We start from the raw sequence: 21,015 nt of genomic DNA, 5'->3' as shown, positions 1-21,015 counted from the left end.
TATGTATGTATGTTTATGCATATATGTATGTGAACATGTAGATAGATATATGCATGTGTATATGTGTACACATGTGTTAACTTTTAAATTTATTTCCTATTTAGGTTTTTTCTTTTCAGTATTCTTTTAGCCATTTCCTCATGGCAAAGAAGAAAAGGGTAGCCAGCTTCCTTATGAAGAACTTACAGCTATTTCTGGAAAAAACAAAAACAAAGACAAAAACATCTTGCAGCCTCAACTAGGTCTTTGCCTTTTCTTGGCCAAACATCTTTAGAGCCTTTGAGTGATTTTCATACAACAGAATTTTAAGTCTCATCATCATTTTGGTAACTGTATTCAATTAAGTTGGTCAGTGTCCTGTGAATGCTACCTAGAACTGAATCCAGTACTCTGACTAGCACCAAATACAGTCAGAATGTTACTCTTGCCTTTGGGTGGAAATTTCATTTCCTTTAAACTGGATAAAGTATTTTGATTTTTTTTTTGTTTTTCCTTTTTAAAAAAAAGTCTAATTTGCCAGTTATGAAAGCACAATTGAATATAACTTTCTGGGATACCTACAGATTTTGAGTGGTGACCATGGACAGTAACTAAAAATTGTTTGTTGCTGTGGAAGCAGTAGACTTCATTATTTATATGAAACTGAGACCCAGTGAGGCTACATGAATTGCCCTAGGTCACACAGGTATTAAGTGTCAAAAGTTGGATTTGATTCCATCTCTTCTGATTTCTCAAACAGGGCTCTTTCAACACTTTACCATGCTTGGCTAAGGTTATATAAATAGGAAGTGGCAGAGCCAAGACTTTTACTTTTTAAATTTCCTTTCTCTTTCTTTCCTTCTTACTTCTTTTCTTCCTTCCTTCCTTCCTTCCTTTCTTTCTTTCTTTTTCTTTCTTCCTTCCTTCCTTCCTTCCTTCCTTCCTTTCTTTCTTTCTTTTTCTTTCTTTCTTCCTTCCTTCCTTTCCTTCTTTCTTTCTCTTTCTTTCTTCCTTCTTTTCTGTCTTTCCTTCTAGTATCCATTTTTCTTTTATTTATTTTTTCTTCTTTCTTTTGTATTTACTGTGAATTTAACAATCACCTACAAACACTAATATCTCAACATACAAAACACTCAAGAAGCTTGCATATATACTTACTAAAGAACTATATTTTATATATATTAGTTGGTGGTTTTTTTTTTTTTTTTGGTGAGGCATCGGGGTTAAGTGACTTGCCCAGAGTCACACAGCTAATATATTTCAAGTGTCTGAAGCCACATTTGAACCCAGGTCTCTCCTGACTCCAAGGCCAGAGCTCTATCTACTGCGCCACCTAGCTGTCCCATATATGTTAAATTTTAAAAGGTTTTAACAAAGCTGATCCATTTGTCTCCTTCTACATTTTTAATTCTCTTCTGCATTTCAAATATTGTTTTAGTTATGCTATTTTTTCATATCTATCACTACCCACTAAGTTACCACCTCCACCCCCACTCTCCCTGAGTACAAGTCCTCCCTTGTAACAAATGTACATCTTCCAGAAAAACAAATCAACACGTTGGCTACTTCTGAGAATTATGATTCTCTCCGGAGCACAGAAAGCCCAAAGCCTTCTCAGAGGAGAGTTTCATCCTCTGCAGGCAGAATAATGGTTTCCTTTGCTTCTCTTACCCTGTAATGTTTTTCCTATTTCAGTTTTCACTCAGTGAAGCCCACAGGTATCCTTACGTACTTGTTTTCTGTCATACAGTCACATGTGTGTGTATCATACTTGTGAAGCTTTGAAATTATCTTATGATCACACACATTGAGCAGCATGGCAGAAAGGAACAATCATTGCTTGGGAATCGTATCCAGCTTCTGGATCTCCCTGTCTGTTTGACCTTGATCCTTAACCTCCTCATCTATAAAATGAAGCCTGTGAGGCCCTTTCCAACTTTAGACTTATGATCCTATGTACAGACTGAGCACCTCTAATGTATTTCTAAGGGGCAGCTATCTACTGGGCCTGGAGTCACAAAGATCTACCTGCGTTCAAATCCAGCCTCAGACATTTACTAGCTGTGTGACCCTGAGAAAGTTACTTGACCCTTTTTGCCTCAGTTTCCTCATCTCTAACATGAGCTGGAGAAGGAAATGGCAAACCACTCCAGTATCTCTGCCAAGAAAACCCCAAATGGGGTCACAAAGAGTCAGACTCTTTGTCGGGCTCTATGACTGAAAATGAGTGAACAACAACAACAAATGTACTTCTAAGACATTCTAGAGCTGCCAGTCATAACAGTTCCTTTTGTCTTTTCCTTCCTTATAATGCAGCATCTTCCTCTTTTGGCTCCAGTTGAGTTTCTTGTGGCATCTGATTCAGCTGTATTCATGGAAAAGTGAAATTAGCATTAGCTCCCACCTGTTGTCTAACTCTGGTTAGTGATCTAGGCAGTAAGCACTGGAGACACAAATACAAGCAAGCTAGATAACCCTGCCCTCAAGGAGCTTACATACAAGTATAGGGGAGACTTCACATAAAAGAGAACTTCAAAGAGAGGTAAAGAGGTCCCTGAGGCAGCATAATTTAAGATGGTCAGGAAATGAAGTAGAGACCTGGATCTGGGCAATATAGGGTCCCTTATAAGAACCCAGGCTGGTTCCAGGAATGGAGTCTAAGTTTCTGGTGGAACAGTGTCTGAAGAGTAGGCCACATAGTTTGGAGATGACTTAAAGATACCTGGGCCTGTCTTAATGCCTGTCTTTGTATTATCAGTGCCTAACAAAGGCTTGTTTAATTGAAATGAAACATTCTATATGCACCAGGCCGTGAATTTTTAAAAATGTTTACTGAGTAAGTGAATGTGTGAGGGCTCCATGAAAATGATGAAGGATGATAATTTTAACTTTATTAAGCCTTGATTATAAATGTTAATACATGAAAGTTTTCAATGAATCTGGATTTCACCCAATAAACGGGAGAAGGTTAGAATTTCAGGCATATTTTTCTATTTAATAATCATAATAACAGTAACAATAATATAAAAACTATAATGATGATAACATAATAATAAATAATAATGCTAACCATTTTCCCTATTATTATTAATAATAATAGATTCTAGAGGACAATATCTGGAATAGTGGGCTTAGATTTCAGAGAAATAGACTTTAGCCCAATGCAAGAATGATTAGAGCTTTCTGAAATTAGAATGGGCTGTCTAGGGAAGTAATGGGCTACCCTTCCCTGGAAATCTTTTAAACAGAAGCCAAATGATCCCTTGTCAAGTATGTAGACAAACTACCATTATCTTCATCGAAGAGAATGATCTTTGGACTAGCAAGGACAGGAAAAAATTGACTTAATAGTTGAGTTGATACCCAAGATAAGTAAGAGATAATCTAGCTGTCCTGGAAGAGTTTTAGTTATCTAAACTAGATGAATCATCTCTTGGGATGCTGAAAAACCTGGTGGATTGGACTACAAATTCCATCAGTCATTTTCCTGACCATGTCAAGCATACAACTCTCCCCACCTCTCCCTGACTCAGTAAACTCCAGTGACTTCCCATTACTTCTAGGATAAAATGTAAAGTCCTTTGCCATTTACAGCCCTTCACAACCTAGCCCTTTCCTATCTTTCCAATATTCTTACACCTTATTTCCTGACCTCTAAAATCCAGTTGCATAGGCCGACTTGTATTCAACATTCCAGTTCCTGTAAGACTTTGCCTTGATTGTCTTCCCATGCTTGGAATTCTTTCCTTCTTCATTTCCACCTCTTGGTTTCTCTGGTTTCCTTCAAGACTCAGTTCCCACCCAAATCCCATCTCCTGTAAATGGGGGCCTTTCCCAGGCTGCCTGGCTACTAGTGCCTTTCCTTCTGAGATTAGCTTCCACTTACTCTGTCCATATCTTGTTGTACCTAGTTTTACAATACGTTCTCTTGAGAAGCAAGCTACTTGAGAGCAAGGACTGTTTTTGCCTTTCTTTGTATCCTCATCTCTTGGCACAGTGCCTGGCATATATTCCTATGTACCTAAACAAATGTTTGTTGACTGACTGCTATTTGAAAGATCATGGTAAATAAGGAAGGGGACTGAAAAAGGGTAAATGTGGCAGATTTTGTTGTTTGTTTTGTTTTGGGTCTTTTTTGCAGGTCAAAATGGGTTTGACTGCATTCCTGGCAGAATTCTAGAACATGTTATTAAAAAGCAAGCAAACATCTAGGAACAAAGAAGTGGTAGTCAGTCTTGGGGTATCAAAAGGAATCTCCATGGTTTCACAAGGACTATGTAGTGCCAATCTAACCTTATTTCATCTTCTGACTGAGTGATTAACCTGGAAGATAATATTATAGATGTTATTTTTACTAAATATAGAAAAGCATTTGGTAAATTCCATTATACTATCCCTGTATAAAAGAGAGAGATGTGGTCTAGATGCAAGTATAATTAGGTGGATTTGGAACTGATTGAAAGAGAAACCCAAAGAGTAAACATTATTGATTGTCAGAATTAAAGATGCTCTCCAGTAGGGTGCCTCAAAGATCTGGTGTTAGGCCTGTGCGGTTTAACATTTTTAGTAACTTGGATAAAGCCATAGATGGCATGCTCATCAAACTTGGAGATGAAACAAAACTGGAAGGAAAAGCTGTCACTGGATGACAGATTCAGAATGCAGAAAGATCATGATAGGATAGAGCACGGGGTTAGCAAACAGTGGCAAGTGCCCACTGACCATTTTTGTTCAGCTAAAAATGGTTTTAGATTTTAAAATAAAGAGTTTTTATATTTTTGAAATATAAATACAAAAACAGGCAAGCTGAAATTGGTCCCCAGCTCATAGTTCGCTGATCCCTGGGCTAAAATAGTGACCTGAATTTAATTTTAAAAAATTAATAGGGGTAAATATAAAGCCTTATACTCATGAAGTCAGTTTTTTGTTTGTTTTAACCCAAGGACAAAATAGGGGAGTATGGTTAGAGAGCAGTTTGTCTGAAAAAGATCTGGGAATGTTAGTGGACCACACGATCAACATAAATCAGCAGTATGCAATGGCATCCATGATGTTCTTGGGCTAAATTAGAGAGGGTTAGCCCCTAAGAATGGAGCAGCTTGGTGTCACAGTGGATAGAGCGCTGGGCCTCGAGTTAGAAAGATTCTTTTTCCTGATTTAAAAGCTGGCCTGACACATTTACTAGCTGTGTGACTTTGGGCAAGTCACTTAACCCTTAGTTGCCTCATCTGTAAAATGAGCTAGAGAAGGAAATGGCAAACCACTCTAGTGTCTTTGCCAAGAAAACCCCAAATGGGGTCATGAAGCGTCTTTGCCCTGACCAGACTTCATCTGGGGTTTTCACTCCACACCTTTTGGAAAGGATATTGAAGAGCTTCGAAGTCATCCCATGTGACGATCACCTGAAGGAATTAGGGATATTTAGCCTTAATTGGCGAGGATCGTGAGCAAACAAAGGCGAAAAAAAAGTCAGACCATAGAACCCTTCTTTGGTAATAAAGAAGATCAAAACATACAACCAGAAGAAGACAACAAAGTCAAAGCTCCTACATCCAAAGCCTCCAAGAAAAATATGAATCAGAGGCGAACTTTGGAAAAACTCCATAACAAGTAGAGCTCTCCCAAAGTGGAATGAGTTACCTCAGACAGGAAGTGTTGGGGTACCCCCTTACTGGGGAATCTTCAGTCAGAGGACTGGTGGCTAATTGTCAGATGAATTGAACAGGGGATTCTTGTTCAGTTAGAGTTTGGGCTGGATGGCGTCTGAGGCCCCTTCCAACTCTAAGAGTGTGTTCTGTGAAATATAAACGGAAATCTAATTTATGCGCTGGCTAATTATTCTCTGGTTCAAGTACCCATTTATTTAACTTTGTAAAAAGGAAAAGTGATCTGTTCAGTCAATAGGGGACACAAAATCTGTGATACAAGAGCATAATTAAATAACCCTTTAATTTTTATTTTTAGACAAAGGAAGAAGTTGACTTAATAACGTGCAACACTTAATGTAGATTAGCCCTAAGGCTAACTCCAGTAAATGATTTTCCTTGCCTAGGAAAGTGAGCTGGTTCATTAAGAAGAGGAAATGAAATAAGGAAGATTAAGATCATACTACTAATGACTGATTTCTATACCAAAGGCAGTCAAACTGCTGAGATTATATAATGTCATGTGTAATTATTCACTTCAACAAATGTTTTTAAGAGCCTACCATCTGCAAAGGATTGTGTTAGGCACTGGGGATACAAAAATGGAAAAAGGTTGTATAATCCTTGCCATCACAGACCTTATAATATTGTAAGAGTGAGACATGGATACAGATTAGGAAATTAGGATACATTAATTAGCAAATGAAAAACTCTAAGGAAGAAGAAAAACAGAATTGCACTAAACTTTCAAGGAAAGGGAAATTTGGGAAGACTTTCTGGAGTCAATGACACCTGAGGCAGGCTTTGAAAGGAGGAAAGGATTTCAGTAAGTAGAGATGGGACTGAGGAAGCAAAAGGAAGAATTTTCTTTCGGGAATGAGGGTGCCCATGCACAGAGGCAGGAGAAGGTCAATGTAGTACAATTTTTTCTGGAGCATGAAGGGCACTAGTGAAAATAAATAAGAATTTTAAAATCATTTAAAATGCCTTACATTTATTGTTGGATTATCTCATTTGGTCCTTGGAATAGGTTGGTTAAGTAAATATTACAGTTGTCATCATTGCCCTTTTACAGATGGGAACACTGAGGCTCGGGAAAGTTGAGTGACTTACCCATTGCTACACAGCTAATAAGTACTAGAGGCAGAGTTTGAATCTAGTTCTGTCCCAACTACAATCCAGACCTCTTTCTTCTACCCTGAAGTTTTTAATCTGGGATCTGTGAACTTGTTTTAAAAAAAATATTTTGATAACTATTTCAATATGATTGATTTCCAGTGTAATACTCTGCATTTTATTTGTTGTCATTCAGTTATTTCAGTCTTGCCCAACTTGTCATGACCTCATTTGAAGTTTTTTTGGCAAAGATCCTGGAGTGGTTTGCCATTTCCTTCTCCAGACTATGAAACTAAGGCAAACAGGGTTAAGTGACTTGCCCAGGGTCACACGGCTAGTAAGTGTCTGAGGCTGGATTTGAACTCAGGTCCTCTTGACTCCAGGGCCAGCACTCTATCCACTGCACCACCTAGCTGCCCCTCGAATTTTATTATTATATTTAAAAACCTGATTCTGAGAAGAGGTCCGGGGATGTCACCAGATGTCCCCAAGGGTCCATGATACAAAAAAGGTTAAGATTCCTTGTACCATGCTGCTTTTTCTCTATGCTCACCATTCTTGTGAGTTCCCAAACGAAAACTTCCTCACCTTTATTAGAATATAAGCTCCCTGAGGGCAAGGACTGTCTCACTTTTGTGTTTTTAATCCCCAGTGCCTGCCACAAAGTAGGTACTTAATAAATGCTTTGTCTTTAGTTTACTCAATTTCAGATTTAGAGCTGGAAGGGATCTTAGAACTCACTTATCTAACTATTTTACAAAAGAGGAGAAACTGAGGCCCCAGAGATACTAAGTCCCATCAAGATCACATCAGGAGTGAGTGACAGAACCAGGATTAAAACCTAGGTCCTCTGACTCCAAATCCAGGACCTTTTCCACTGTACTAGGCTACTTCCCATTCTTGGGAAAGAGGAATATGATGAAATAAGACTGAAAAGAGTGTGAAGAGAAATGCCCAAATGTAAAGAACAAGATTACACAATTTGCTATTATTACCCTGGGCTAGCAGCCAAGTCTCTCTTCAAAAGAGGATTAACTTGAGAAAACTGTTGAAATACAAGTGATGATATTTAAAAAATATATGGACATAAGGGCTTTAATGAGCTTTATTTAATACCTAGTGTTCATTAGATACTTATCAGTATGTTAATATTATTATTAGCAATCACACCCTGCATTTGTGTATTTTTTAATCTTTCAAACTGTTTAATATGCCTGTTATCTTAGTTTTGCTTTATAACATTCAGATGAAAAAGATAGGGGAGGTACTATCCCACCCCCCCACCCCGAAGAAACCCAAACTTGCATATAAAGAAACTGAAGCACAGAGAGGTTAAGTGACCTCCCTATGGTTGCCCAGCTGTGTCTAGAACCAAGTTTCCTGACTTTCACACCTAGGTTCTTTGCACTGGGCCATCCATAATAGTAGAATTTTAAAGTTTTAGTTTTTCACAGTGAAAGAAATCACATGACTGTGAGGAGAGGTCCTCGTTATCACCAAAGATAATTAGTTCCTAAATTCATCATACACTTGTTATTTAGTCATTATCAGTTATGTCCAACTCTCCATCCCTTTTGGGATTTTCTTGGCAAAGATACTGGAATGGTTTTCCATTTCCTTCTTCAGCTCATTTGACAGATGAGGAAACTGAGGCAAACAGAATGAAGTGACTTGCCCAGAGTCACGCAGCTAGGAAGTGTCTGAGGCCCTATTTGAACTCAGGTCTTCCTGACTGCAGGCTTGTTGATCTATCCACTGTACCACCTAGCTGCCCATTATATATAGTTCTAAATAAATCACTTTAAAAGGGCAGGTCTTGGGGGCAGCTAGGTGGTGCAGTGGATAGAGCACCAGCCCTGAAGTCAGGAGGACCTGAGTTCAAATCTGTCCTCAGACCAAAACATTTAACACTTACTAGCTGTGTGACCCTGGGCAAGTCACTTAACCCCATTGCCTAGCCCCCCCCCCCAAAAAAGGGCAGGTCTTTGTCTCCCAGGAGTTTGTGGAAGATGTCTGTGTGAACAATGTAGAGAGGAAACAGGTAACCCTATAAACAACAATAACCACCCAATGAAATGCTTATAAAGCACATGCATGGCATCTTAGTACAGGAAGAAGATTAGAAGTCAGAAGACCCGGGTCTAGACCAGCATCAGCCAAACCAGTCCTGTGGCAGAAGCCACTCCCACTCTTGAAACCCCAGTTTCCTCATTTTCTAAATGAAGTTGAATTAGGTGTTGTTAGTGACTGTCTATGGTTTTGTTTTTGTTGGTTTGTTTGGTTTGGTTTTGCAATCCTTAGCAGCGGGGATGGAAAATGAGGAATGTTAAAATCGGGTAAAATGGAGAAGGCTATTGAAAGAGAAGTCAGAATGAGTATGGAAGGCAAGACCTTATCAATAATGGCTTTTAAAGAAAGAGAAGATAAGCTGGTTTTGGCTTTCTAAGAGGTGTGAGAAACAGGATATCTAAGAAGAGGGTTGAAAAGGGGTGATTTCCCTGGGTTTCTTAATTAGCACAGCCCTTCAAGGAAGTGCCCTGGCGGAAATAAATACTTCCACCAAAGTCAGTGAGAAACAATGGGCTAATTTCTTCTCTTAAAGGCAGGGGGAAGTGGCTTATAATCCTTTCTAAAGATGGCTAAGATTAATGTCTACCAGTGGCAGTGCTGTGGACTGATATCGCTTCAGCTCCATCCACTTGCCACCCGAGAATCCCTCTTGTTCATTCCTGAGTCAATCCTCACTGTTTGGAATGATATCTGGGGCAGGCCCTGGACAGATGCATCTGATGTTGTGGCAGCCTTCTTGGTCATGATACCTTACAGAGCCATTTGTCCTGAGCGTGTGTTCATTTCTTTTCTTTTCCTCTCTGCTTATCCCCCACCTCTCCCAACAGGCTGATGAGTTCTGAAAACACGCTCTTGCAGCCGAGGGAGGAGGAAGGCATCAAGTATGAGCGGACCTTCATGGCCTCCGAGCTCCTCGATTGGCTGGTTCAGGAAGGAGAGGCTACCACCAGGAATGAAGCCGAGCAACTTTGTCACAGGCTTCTGGAGCACGGTATCATCCAGCACGGTGAGGGATTCCCTGTGAATTTACAAAGGCTCCTTCTTAGCAGGGGCCCCGAAACCCTTTGAATGGCATCTGGGGGGATGAGAGAGAAGAGGGAACCAATTGGTGAAAGGCAGATTGCTAAGTCAATGAAAGGACCAAAACTGGTCGTGATTCCTGTGGCTCTTCCTGCTGGGGGTCCCCCACTTCCCCCACCTCCCACCCTGATTTGTGATTTCCATCTTATTTTAGAGTTCTGCAATATCAAAAAAAAAATTTAGAGCTCGAAGGAAATGCATCATTCACTCAATCATTACTTATTGAGTGGCCATTTTGTGCAAGGTACTCACTGTTTTAGGCATGAGTGAGTAAAGGGAACTTACAGAAATATTTCAGATTCTTGAGTGAAGGGGATAAAATCAAGCAACAAGAATCAATTAAGCCCTACTATGTGCTGGGTAATATAGTCTCTGCTATCAAAGAGTGTACATTCTATGAGAGAAGACAAACATACAAATATGAGTTTGTAAAAAATACATAAAGAACATATGAGAACAATGTGGGGTAGAAGATAGAAAGCCAGCTGCGTAGTTCTAAATCAACACTTATTAAGCACTCATTAGGCACCGACTATGTGCTAGGCACTCTGCTAAGTGGTGTCTACAAAGACAAAAATGAATAGTCCCTCCCCTCTAGGAACTTACATTTTATAGGGGAAATCAATGTGTATGTGTGTATAGGTATATATAGATATATATTCATATATTTGTATATATGTGTATATATGTATGTATTTGTGTTTATATGTATACTTTCATATACAGATACATATACACATACACACATATACCTACATGTATATTTTGTTGTTGTTCAGTCATTTTTCATCAGTATCCAACTCTTCATGACCCCATTTGGGATTTTCTTGACAAAGATACTGGAATGGTTTGCTATTCCTTTTTCCTGCTCGTTTTACAGATGAGGAAACTAAGCCAAATAGGGTGACGTGACTTGCCCAGGGTCTCACAGCTAGTAAGTGTCTGAGACTGGATTTGAACTCAGGAAGAGGAGTCTTCTTCACTCCCAGCCCAGCACTCTATCCACTGTGCCATCTAGTGGCCCAACGTACATACATACATAATGTGTATACACACACACACACACACACACATACACACACACATACATACATAACATTATATATATATAAATACATATGTATACATACACACAAATTATGGAAAATATACAAGAGGTAGTGAAGCCTAATGGATGGAGAGCCAGTCTAAGATTCAGGAAAACCTGATGTCAAGTCTTACCTTTTAACACATACTGGGTGTGTGACTGTGGGCAAAGTGATTTTATCTCCCAATACCTCAGGCAATCCTCTAAGACTATACATTGCTTAACTTCATTGGTGGAGGGAGTCTCCTTACTGGAAATTCCCTACATCAGTGAAATCACAGATCTGACAAAAAAAAATACCAGGTAATTTTGAAGTTGAGGTGAGTTGTGAGGCTTAAATTAAGCTCTGAAAGAAACTAATCATTGACTATATAATACAAAGTAGACTCTAAAGTGTAGTAAGAGAGGAAATATACAAGTAATATACAAGTAATATACAGTAATATACAGGTAATATAGAAGTTTAGTGGAGAGAGAGAAGTCACCTCCAATACTCCCATTTTACAGATGAAAAACTACAAGTCATGGATTTAGAGCTGGATGAGACCTTTGAGGCTTTTGGGATCTTCCTTATTTTACAAATGAAGCTGAGAGAGGTTAGTGATTTGTCCAGAGTCATATAGCTAGTACAGGTCTTCTCGACTCCCAGTCCAGCACTCTATCTCCTGCACCACTTAGCTGCCAAGATTCAGAGAGATGCAGAAATTTCTCCAAAGAAAAACTGTTGGTGGCAAAGCCCATGCCAAGAACCAGATCATGTTTCCTCTGTTAGCCTATGCTGCTGCATGGGTTTACGATCCCCAGGCTATATTGTTTCTATATTGTTATATTGTCAAGGTCCACCTTACACCTTACCCCTGCGGGGGGAGGGGAGCAAGCCACCCTCTCTCCTGATACCATAATAAGACCATCCTATTTGTTGCTACCCTTTCCCCTCTCCTCCATATCTGCATTCATACTGTTCCTATGCCACCCCACCCCCAGCTAAATTTCCAAATGGGATCCAGCTCAATTTTTTTCCTCCTATTCAATTTCAGACCCCAACTTCTTGTCCTTATGCAATGCCTATCCAAGCTCTCTTCTTCTCCCTCTCCTTCTCTATCTCCCTTTCCCTCCCTGCCTTTTCCTCTCCCTGTCCCTCTCCCTCCCTCCCTTTTCCTCCCCACCCCACTTCTCAGCTACTAGCGCAATGTTATCCTGAAATAGGAACATCCGGGGGGGGGAAAAACATCAATATGGAACCCTTCTTTTGTTGGACTCTGCGCAAAGCATTTTCCATGGCACTGAACACCATATAAATGTACTCACACATGAAGGCTAAAGAAAGTGAATATCAGTTTATATCCTTAGTAAGGAAGAATAGTTAGGAAAGTATTTAATTGTTCTTCTGTTTGTGTTTCAGTTTCAAAGGTGAAATGATAGCTTAGGTTTAGCTTTATGCCTTGATCAAAGGTATTTCCCTGTGGAAATGTTGAAGAATTTGGCTCCCCAGTGTGTTGGGGATGAAAAATCCATACCTTGTGAAATCCTCACCAGTTTTATTCATTAATGGCTACTGACAGCCTATAATTATGGCTGCATTTATTAGATAAGGAAACAATTAGCTTGTTTGAAGTATAAGCAATTTAACCAGACATTGATATTCTGGACATATAAAACACATACTTGGCCAAGTATAAAGTGAAAATTGATACTAAATGTTAGTCACAGTAGGTAGGTAGGAAAAGGAAAAATAATTAAGGAATCTTCAGTTTTTATGGCCTGAACTCCCTCTGCCTTAAAATACAAAAATATAAAAATTGACAGCCTATAATTTTTTTTTAACAAGGTTATCCTTGTCCCAGAATGAACTGGAATATCTGTCATCTTTATTACTTCACCTCACCAGGGGCAAATCTGTGCCAACTATCTATCTATTTACTCATATATCACCGTTCTCCTCCATTTCTTCTCCATAAAAGGAGGGGCTGCCGGAGATGAATAATTACTTGGGTAGATTGCTGTCAGCTGTAGTCGCTAACAGAGTAACTGAGGGTCTATAGCCTCTGTAACCAGAAGCACGATTTCCCGGTTCTAGGCTTGATTAGAGCAGCTAGGTGATAGAACCTGCTTTAAAACAGTTTTAGTTAAGAGAGTGTGACAGAATGGGGCACCCCACCCACGGCAGCCCCTTTGAGGGCATCGTTAAGGAAGCTCTCCTCCGGTAATCAAGATATAACAAGAACAGTGGGCCAGATACAAGGGTGGGGTAGGATTAGATGGAGTGGGGTGGAGTTCTTCCAGCTTCATTCCTACATTGTCTTCTCAGGCAAAACACTTCCCCCAGTGTCAGAATTTCACATCCAAGAGGCCCTTGGAGGGATAACTCATCTTTTCTACAGTGTGATAAATCCTGCGTGTACAAACTCTATATAAGCACCTGGTCTCTTGTTATTTGGTTAGTTTGGCACAGGCTTGTGGCATTAAATAGTTTCAGCCATTTGTTTTTGTTCCTCTTACTGGCAGAGGGTCCTCTCTGGACCCTTGGGGATAAGTGTTCTTTTTACACTCGTCCATCCCCCTTCCAGCACTAGGCCTAGGCTGAGCTCTCCATAACAATAGCACACCTGTATTTTCATCATAGGTTAGTTCTCTCACAGTGTAACCAGATTGAGTACCTCAAAATCCATTTGTAATATTTTGAAACTGGTATTTCGTTTTTATCTCATTGGGTCACTTCTGACTCCAAAATTGGGTCCACTTTTGTCTACTGCTGACTTACTGTTATCCAAAATAGCAGAGCCATAACTAAGGTAGAGTGATCAGGGCTTTGTTCCAGCATGCAAACTACAGAGGGACAGCATGTCCACCTTTGGCAGCAGAGAACTAATTAAGATTAGCAACTATTTAGCAAAACTAGTTATACCTGGTCCATGGTCAGCACTTAATAAATGCTTATTGACTGTGTGAATTAAAAGAAGAAACTGCTAGATAGCACACTTCTTCACCCTGTGGTCAAACTACAGATCAGCTATTCTTTGGACTGACCCCTTGGGGAAGAATATCACTTATCAGCATGGACTCCATCCTCAGGGGCTGATGTTCCAGGGTATTTACTCCCATGTTCACTAATAGGACAGTGTCTCAGGGTCACTGTGCGACACTTCACTTTCCTCTATTTAGTTGAATTTATCTTAAGTTTTTGGGAAGGTAAAATTCATACCATTGTTTTGCATGTTGCCTGCCCCGTTAGATTGTAAGCCCCTTGAGGGCAGGGACTGCCTTTTGCCTCTTTTTGTATCCCTAGCACTTAGCACAGTGACCAGCACATAGTAGGCACTTCACAAATGTTTACTGGTTGATATTGATTGACGTCACTTATCCCAGGTGCAAAAATTGCTAGTAACAGTTCTGCAGATCACCAGAAAGGTAGAAAATGTTGTGAATGCTTATGGAAAATATTCGCCCTTCAAAATGTGAAAGATGACAAGTCAGGAACACATGAGGTGGGCAATATTTGAGTACTTGTAGAGCTGGTGGCTACCTGGCTTAAGGAAGGGCTGCTAACATCTTAAACAGTTGAACAAAGATTACAAAGGAGAAGCCCAGGGCATGGTTGCCTTCTCTGAAATGAATTTCCAGAGATGCCCTGTCTGTACTGTACTTCTTGTATTCAGTGAGCCATAAAGATAACATCCTGGTCTCCTGGATCTGTCTCCCATTGGTAGCTTTCTACATGATCCCTGCTACCCTACCACTCAGATTCTAATGAGATTATGACCACTTACTCATGAACAGGAAGAAAGAGAGCCAACTTTTCTAGTGTCAGCTTTATGTACTTAGGTAAAGTTTCAATGCCAGACACTTCAGTAATAGAAGATAACAGTCATTCTTCCTTCTTTCCATAGGAACAATTACTCACAATTGTGCATACCCCATTAGGGTTTGCAAGGCACCTTTATATAACAACAGTGATTTCATATATCTTTTTTACTTTGGGCAGGAAGTAACTGACTGACTCCCCCATCCTTCCTTTTATTAAAAATAAATTTTATTGATATCTTTTGTTTTCACCTCATCTACAGTTCCCACGGTATTTCTCCTCTGCCTCTTCCCAGAGAGCCAACATTTATATTAAAGAAAAAAGACAAAAAGAAAAACAAGTTCAGCAAAACTAACCAACATACTGACAAGGACTGATGTTATATGCAGTGTTCCACACCCATGATTCCCCATTTCTGTAAAGAATCAGGGAGAATCATCTTTTCATATCTCTTGCTTGCAGCCAAGCCCAGTCTTCCTAATTTTGCAGGATTTGGTTTTAATTATTTTGTTGTTGTTGTTTTCCATCATCTTGGTCCTATAACTTCCCTTTCCCCTCCTATTCCTATTTCCTGGCTTCTAATGGGGTTGATTTTTAAAATGTATTTATGTGCAAAGTAAAACAAAACCAAAAAAAGGTTATTATAACTTCCATTAGACCATATCCAAGTTGGTATCTTTATTCACTTCAATATACCATTTGTTAAGTGCACTGTGCTGGGCACTGAGACTGTATACAGCCTTACTGGCCACCTTTTTCAGTACTCTCTGCATTTTCACTCATTCCCCTCAGCTCACTCTGTTAGAACCAGGGAATATTCTTTGCTCCGCATTGTCACTTCCTACCTTTATCACTCAGTAACCAACCTCTTCTCCTTTGAAGTTCATGCAGTTTACATCTACTACCCAGTCAAAATCTGGGTAGCTGTTATCTGCTGAACTCCAGGTCATTCCCCTTCCTTCCTCAATGGATTCAGAGCTTGGCTCACAATTTTTATCTCCTCCTTAATTCTTACTCTCATCCTTGGGGACTTCAACATACATACAGATTCTCCCTCAAACACCTTAACCAATCAGCTCCCCAATTTATTCACTTTCCATGATCTATTCCTCCACCCCAGCTCAGCTATATATAAAGATAGCTGTACCTTTGATCTTGCCATCACTCACAAATGCACCACCTCTCTGTTCAAGAATTATGAAATGCGCTTATGTAACCATAATCTATTGCTTTTCTATCTGTCCCTTTGCCTTCCCTTATATAACCCTACTCTGTCTACTCTGTGGCCTCCAATCCCCGTCAGGTCTTTCCCGGGCCATCACCCCTGCACTAGCCACTCTCTCCTCTGTTCCTCATCTTGACTCCTTGGAGAATCAGTTCAGCTCTATATTGTCCTTTCTTTTCAGTTGATGTTGTTATTTTTGTGAATGTGAGGGAAGATAATGTGTTCTATTTTGGATATGCTAAGTTTGAGATAACTATTAAACATCCAGTTTGAGATGTCTAAAAGGCAATTAGTGATAGAGGACTAAAGCTCTGGAAAGAGACTGGGGCTGGATATATGAGCTGGGAATCATTTGCATAGAGATGATCATTGAACCCACTGGAGTAGAGATCACCAAGTGAGACAGCATAAAGAGAGAAGAGAAGAGGGCACAGGGGAGAACTTGAGAAACACTCATGATTAGTGTATGTACAGTGATAATGAACCTGCAAAGGAGACTGAGAAGAAGCAGGTGGGTGGAGGGAGAAGCAAGAGAGGGGATACCCCGGAGGAGATACTTATGAATAGTATCACCTGTTGAAGAGAGGTCATGAAGGATGAGGATTGATAAGAGGCCATTATATGTAGCAATTAAGAGATCATCGGTAACTTTGGAGGGATGGGTTTTAGTTGATTTTAAGTTAGGACCCAGATTGCAAAGGGTTTGAAAGAGAAACAAAGGAGAGGAAATGGAGGCAGCTAATCAAGATAGTTTTCTTGAGGAGTTTAACTGAGGAGAGGAGAGGTTTTTGTTTGTTTGTTTATTAAGGATGGGGGAAATGTGGCCATATTGGTAGGCAACAGGGCAGGAGCCAATTGATATGGATAGATAGACTGAGGATGAGAGAGTAGGGCTGATAGTGGGGGACAGACAGTCCATTAGAAAAGATGGAAGGAGATGGGACCAAGGGTGCATGTAGAAGGGTGCGCCTTGGCAAGATGAGGGTTACTTCCTGATCCAAGGTCACTTGGCTAGTTCATCATATATTTTAAAGTAGCATGGCATAGTAGGTAGAACATCTCACTTCTGACATTTACTAGCTGCGTGAACATGGAAAAGCAAATCATTTCACTTCTCTGAGCCTCAGTTTCTTCATCTGTAAAATAGGGATAATAATAACTGTAGTACTTAATTCCCAGGGTTATTGTGAGGCTTAAATGAGATAATGTATTTAAATGCTTTGTAAAACTTAAAAGGACAATATAAATGTCAGTTATTATTACTACTGTTATATTTGTAAGTACTTCTTCCTCTGAATTCTTATAGTTTGGGAATAAGATTGACAAAGGCCAGTATGGTTTCTTAGCTATCACATTTACTTTAAGGTTTGCAAAGCACTTTAAATATGTTAACTCATTTTATCCTCCCAACAACCCTGAGGCTGGTCCCAGTGAGGGTACTGATCCTCCACCCCCTTAGCCCTTCTGCAGCTCAAAACTCCTAAGCTCAAGTGATCCATCAGGCTACTAGCCTCCCCTAGCAGCAAGTATAGCAGGCAGGTACCATGACACCAGGACAAATAAATATCTTAATGAGAAGGAAAACTTCCTAACGATTAAAAATGTCCATAAGTGGACTGGTTGCTTTGGGATATAGTAGGTTCCTCTTCACTGAAGTGTTTGAGCACAGACTGTATAAACCACGGTCAGAGATATGGTAGAGAAGATTTTTGAGGTATAGGTAGAACTAGCTAGATGACCTCTGGAATCCCTTCCCATTCTGAAATTCCATAATGGATTTTAGCTGTCTGCAGTGTTAGGTTTGAGTGTGGCTGTGGAGGCTTCATCTACATCCAGTTAAGTACAGAGATAATTTGCAGAAATGTTCAAAGCTATGCAGATACCTTTAAAATATCCCAATTGTGATGCTTTTTAAAATAGGACTAGCTAGAATGTGCATTGCAAGGCTCCATATTGATTTTTCTCTCATTGAATTGTATATAAAATAAACATGCTGACCATTGGAACAAGATTATCTTATGTATAGAAGTGTGTATTTCGTAAATTGGAACTCTACATACAGTAGGTGGGTAGTGCTGGGCCCTTGAAAACAAAGCACATTTCCCCCTCCTCTGAGTGTCACTACCAATAATAAAGGCTCTAACTTTGGAACCCTTCCAGCTATTATTTGATGGCGCATAAGGAAGAGTAAAATAAAATTTGACCTTCCATCTGTTTATTAACTCTACTGCTGGCTGTAAAATTTCTGGCAGTAAAACAGAAACAGCTAAAACCCGTGGCTTTCGCAATGTCCTTTTTTTTTTTTTTTGCCCCCCTTTTTTTTTTAAAGCTATCTTCACATAAAGCTAATTGTTCCTTTTTTTTTTTCTCTACCTATCTTCTGCTCACACTTTTTTACCTTTTCCTGTGCTGTAGTGAGTAGAGAGCCAGCTTCGGAATTAGGAAAATCTGGGTTTAAGGCCCATCCAGCACGCATACTGGTCATGTGAACCTGGTTCAAATCACTTAAGCTGTCTGTGTTCTGGGCGAGTCTTTAAGGTTATAAGTTGCGAAGAAGGTGCTGTCTTGCTTGTTAGGGAGATTTTACTTATCAGGGCATTTCCTATAACAGTGAGCTCAGATGTCCACTCTTAAATTCAGTTGTGCATATGCATTTTGACTCTATTTTGTTGTTGTTCAATCATTTTTCAGTCATGTCTGACTCTTCCTTGACCCCATTTGGAGTTTTCTTTGCAGAGATACTGAAGTGGTTTGTGATTTCCTTCTTCAAATCATTTTCTAGATGAGGAAAGTGAAGCAAACAGGGTTAAGTGACTTGTCCAGGATCACACAGTTGCAAGTGTCTGAGGCTAGATTTGAAATCAGAATCTTTAACCCTGATTTTGAAATAGCTGCTTTCTTTTATATAAATTCTTTAAGGTGTAACCCACTGTCCAAGGAGATATATACTGGCTTCCATTTGATTCAATCAAAAAGACTTCTTATTTAACAAAGATAATTACTTTTGATCAGATGGGATAATAAATGGAAACTCAGTCCTTGTAATAATAATAATTCATATTGCTGTAATAATAATAATTAATATAGCAAATATTCATATTGCTATAAAGTGTAAAACACTTTATAGACATATCTTTATTGCTATATTGCTATATTGCTATAAAGTGTAATACACTTTATAGACGTAATCTCCTTTGAGCCTTAAAATAATCTTGTGAGATATTATCTCCGTTTTACAGATGAGGAAATTGAAGTCCAGAGAACTGAAATGAATTTTCATGAATTCACCTTTAGTTTCGTTCATTGCAAAGGCAATTGTGAAACTCTCTGTTGTTTGGGAATTGCTGTTTTCTGGAGATTGAACGATTTTAATGCTGCAGGAACTTGAGCCATTTTTTAACTATAAAACCTTATAGGGCTATTAGAAATGGCCAGCAATATCCATAGATCAGAAATCACAGCTCAAGTTATTCTAAGAACGTGGCTTTCATCTTTGAGCAATAGTGAGTTATCATATCATGTCCTTTGGCAGAAATGGATAAATGTGCCAAACAAATGATTAATATGAATTTACAGATCACCTAATGTTTTGCAGTCTTGTCTTTGTTTAGGCTGCACATTATAAATTACTCTAGACCCTTGGCTACAAGAGCAGTGTTCTCTGGCAAGAGGGTGGGAACAGAACACCACCAATCCATTCCTATTTCTAAAAGAACTCACATGCACATACCTTACCTACAGTAGGATAATAGGGGCACCTTCATATAGACTAAATAGAACCATTGTTTACTGTTCCAGAAACATTGTATCCCATTCTAGAATTCAATTCTGTTTAAATTTCCTAAGTATTTAGTAAATGCCTACTTTGTGCCAGGTACCCAGGTGCTAGGCACAGAGGAGTGAAAGACAAAAATGAAATAATTTCTGCCCTCAAGGAGTTTGCATTCTGCTGGTGGTAGGAGAGAACACATACACATAAGTAACAGCAAAATATACAAAAAGTAATTTGGGGGAGTTGCAGTGTAGGACACTAGTTACTGGGGTTATGGGGAAAGACCTTGTATAGGAATTGGCGCTTGAAATGAGCCTTGAAACGGAGCTCAGGATTTAGAAAGGTAGATCTGAGAAGGAAGGACAGTTGGGACGTGGAAAATCGTTTATTTGAAGGCGTGATGATAGGTAGTGGAAATTATGTGTTAGGAGCAAACAGTAAGCCATATTGGTAGGAATGGAAAATGAATGAGGGGAAGTAATGTGAAATTGGTCTGGAAAGATAGGTTGGAGCCAAATTATGAAGGGCTTTAAATGCCCAAAAGATGAGTTTATATTTTATCTTAAAGAGAATAGAGAACTTTCTTGGGTGTAGTAATAATATAATAAGATTTGTGCTTTTTTTAAATTCAATTTTATTTTATTTTCTGTTTTAAATTTTTTCCCCTCTCTAAAACAAATTGAGAAGGTAAGAAAAATGAAACCCACTCAAGTATGTGAGTATGTATAAAAACAAGTGTATGTATATGTGTGTGGATAGATAGAGAGATAGATAGATAGATGGATATAGTCACACAAAGCAAATTCCTGCACCAACCAAAAAAAAAAAAAAAACCCTCAAAAACCCAGAGGAGGAGAAGAAAATATGCTTCGATTTATACTCTGTATCCTTTGGCTTTCCCATCTGGAAGTGGTTTGCATGCTTCATTATGAGTCCTTTTGGATTGTGGTGGGTCATTATGTGGATCAGAGTTAAATCTTTTGCAGTTGATTATCTTTAAAATATTACTGTTATTATATAAATTAGTCCCCTGATTCTGCTGACTTCACTTTGTATCAGTTCATATAAGTCTTCCCAGGTTTTTCTGTATCATCCCCTTCATCATTTCTCATTGCACAATAGTATTCCATTGCATTCGTACACCATGACTTATTTAACCATTTCCCAGTCAATGAACATTCCCTAAGTTACTACTTCTTTGCTACTACAAAAAGAGTTGCTTTAGATATTTTTGTATGT

The 21,015-nt window shown here is 39.2% G+C and overlaps 1 protein-coding gene across 2 annotated transcripts in view; it reads left to right on the top strand.

Moving 5' to 3' along the window:
- Positions 1-21,015, top strand: part of DEPTOR (DEP domain containing MTOR interacting protein) — a 195,019-nt gene that overhangs the window by 94,252 nt on the left and 79,752 nt on the right. For both annotated transcript variants that reach the window (XM_027854027.1, XM_027854028.1), the window contains exon 4: positions 9,638-9,816. In XM_027854027.1, coding sequence (XP_027709828.1) covers positions 9,638-9,816 — 179 coding nt within the window. The remainder of the gene's footprint in view (positions 1-9,637; positions 9,817-21,015) is intronic.

The sequence above is a fragment of the Vombatus ursinus genome, unplaced genomic scaffold, assembly GCF_900497805.2.
Source record: "Vombatus ursinus unplaced genomic scaffold, bare-nosed wombat genome assembly UNPS02010284.1, whole genome shotgun sequence".
Classification (NCBI taxonomy): domain Eukaryota; kingdom Metazoa; phylum Chordata; class Mammalia; order Diprotodontia; family Vombatidae; genus Vombatus; species Vombatus ursinus.
Note: the sequence above shows the minus strand (reverse complement) of the source record. Positions and strands in the feature narration are given on the sequence as shown.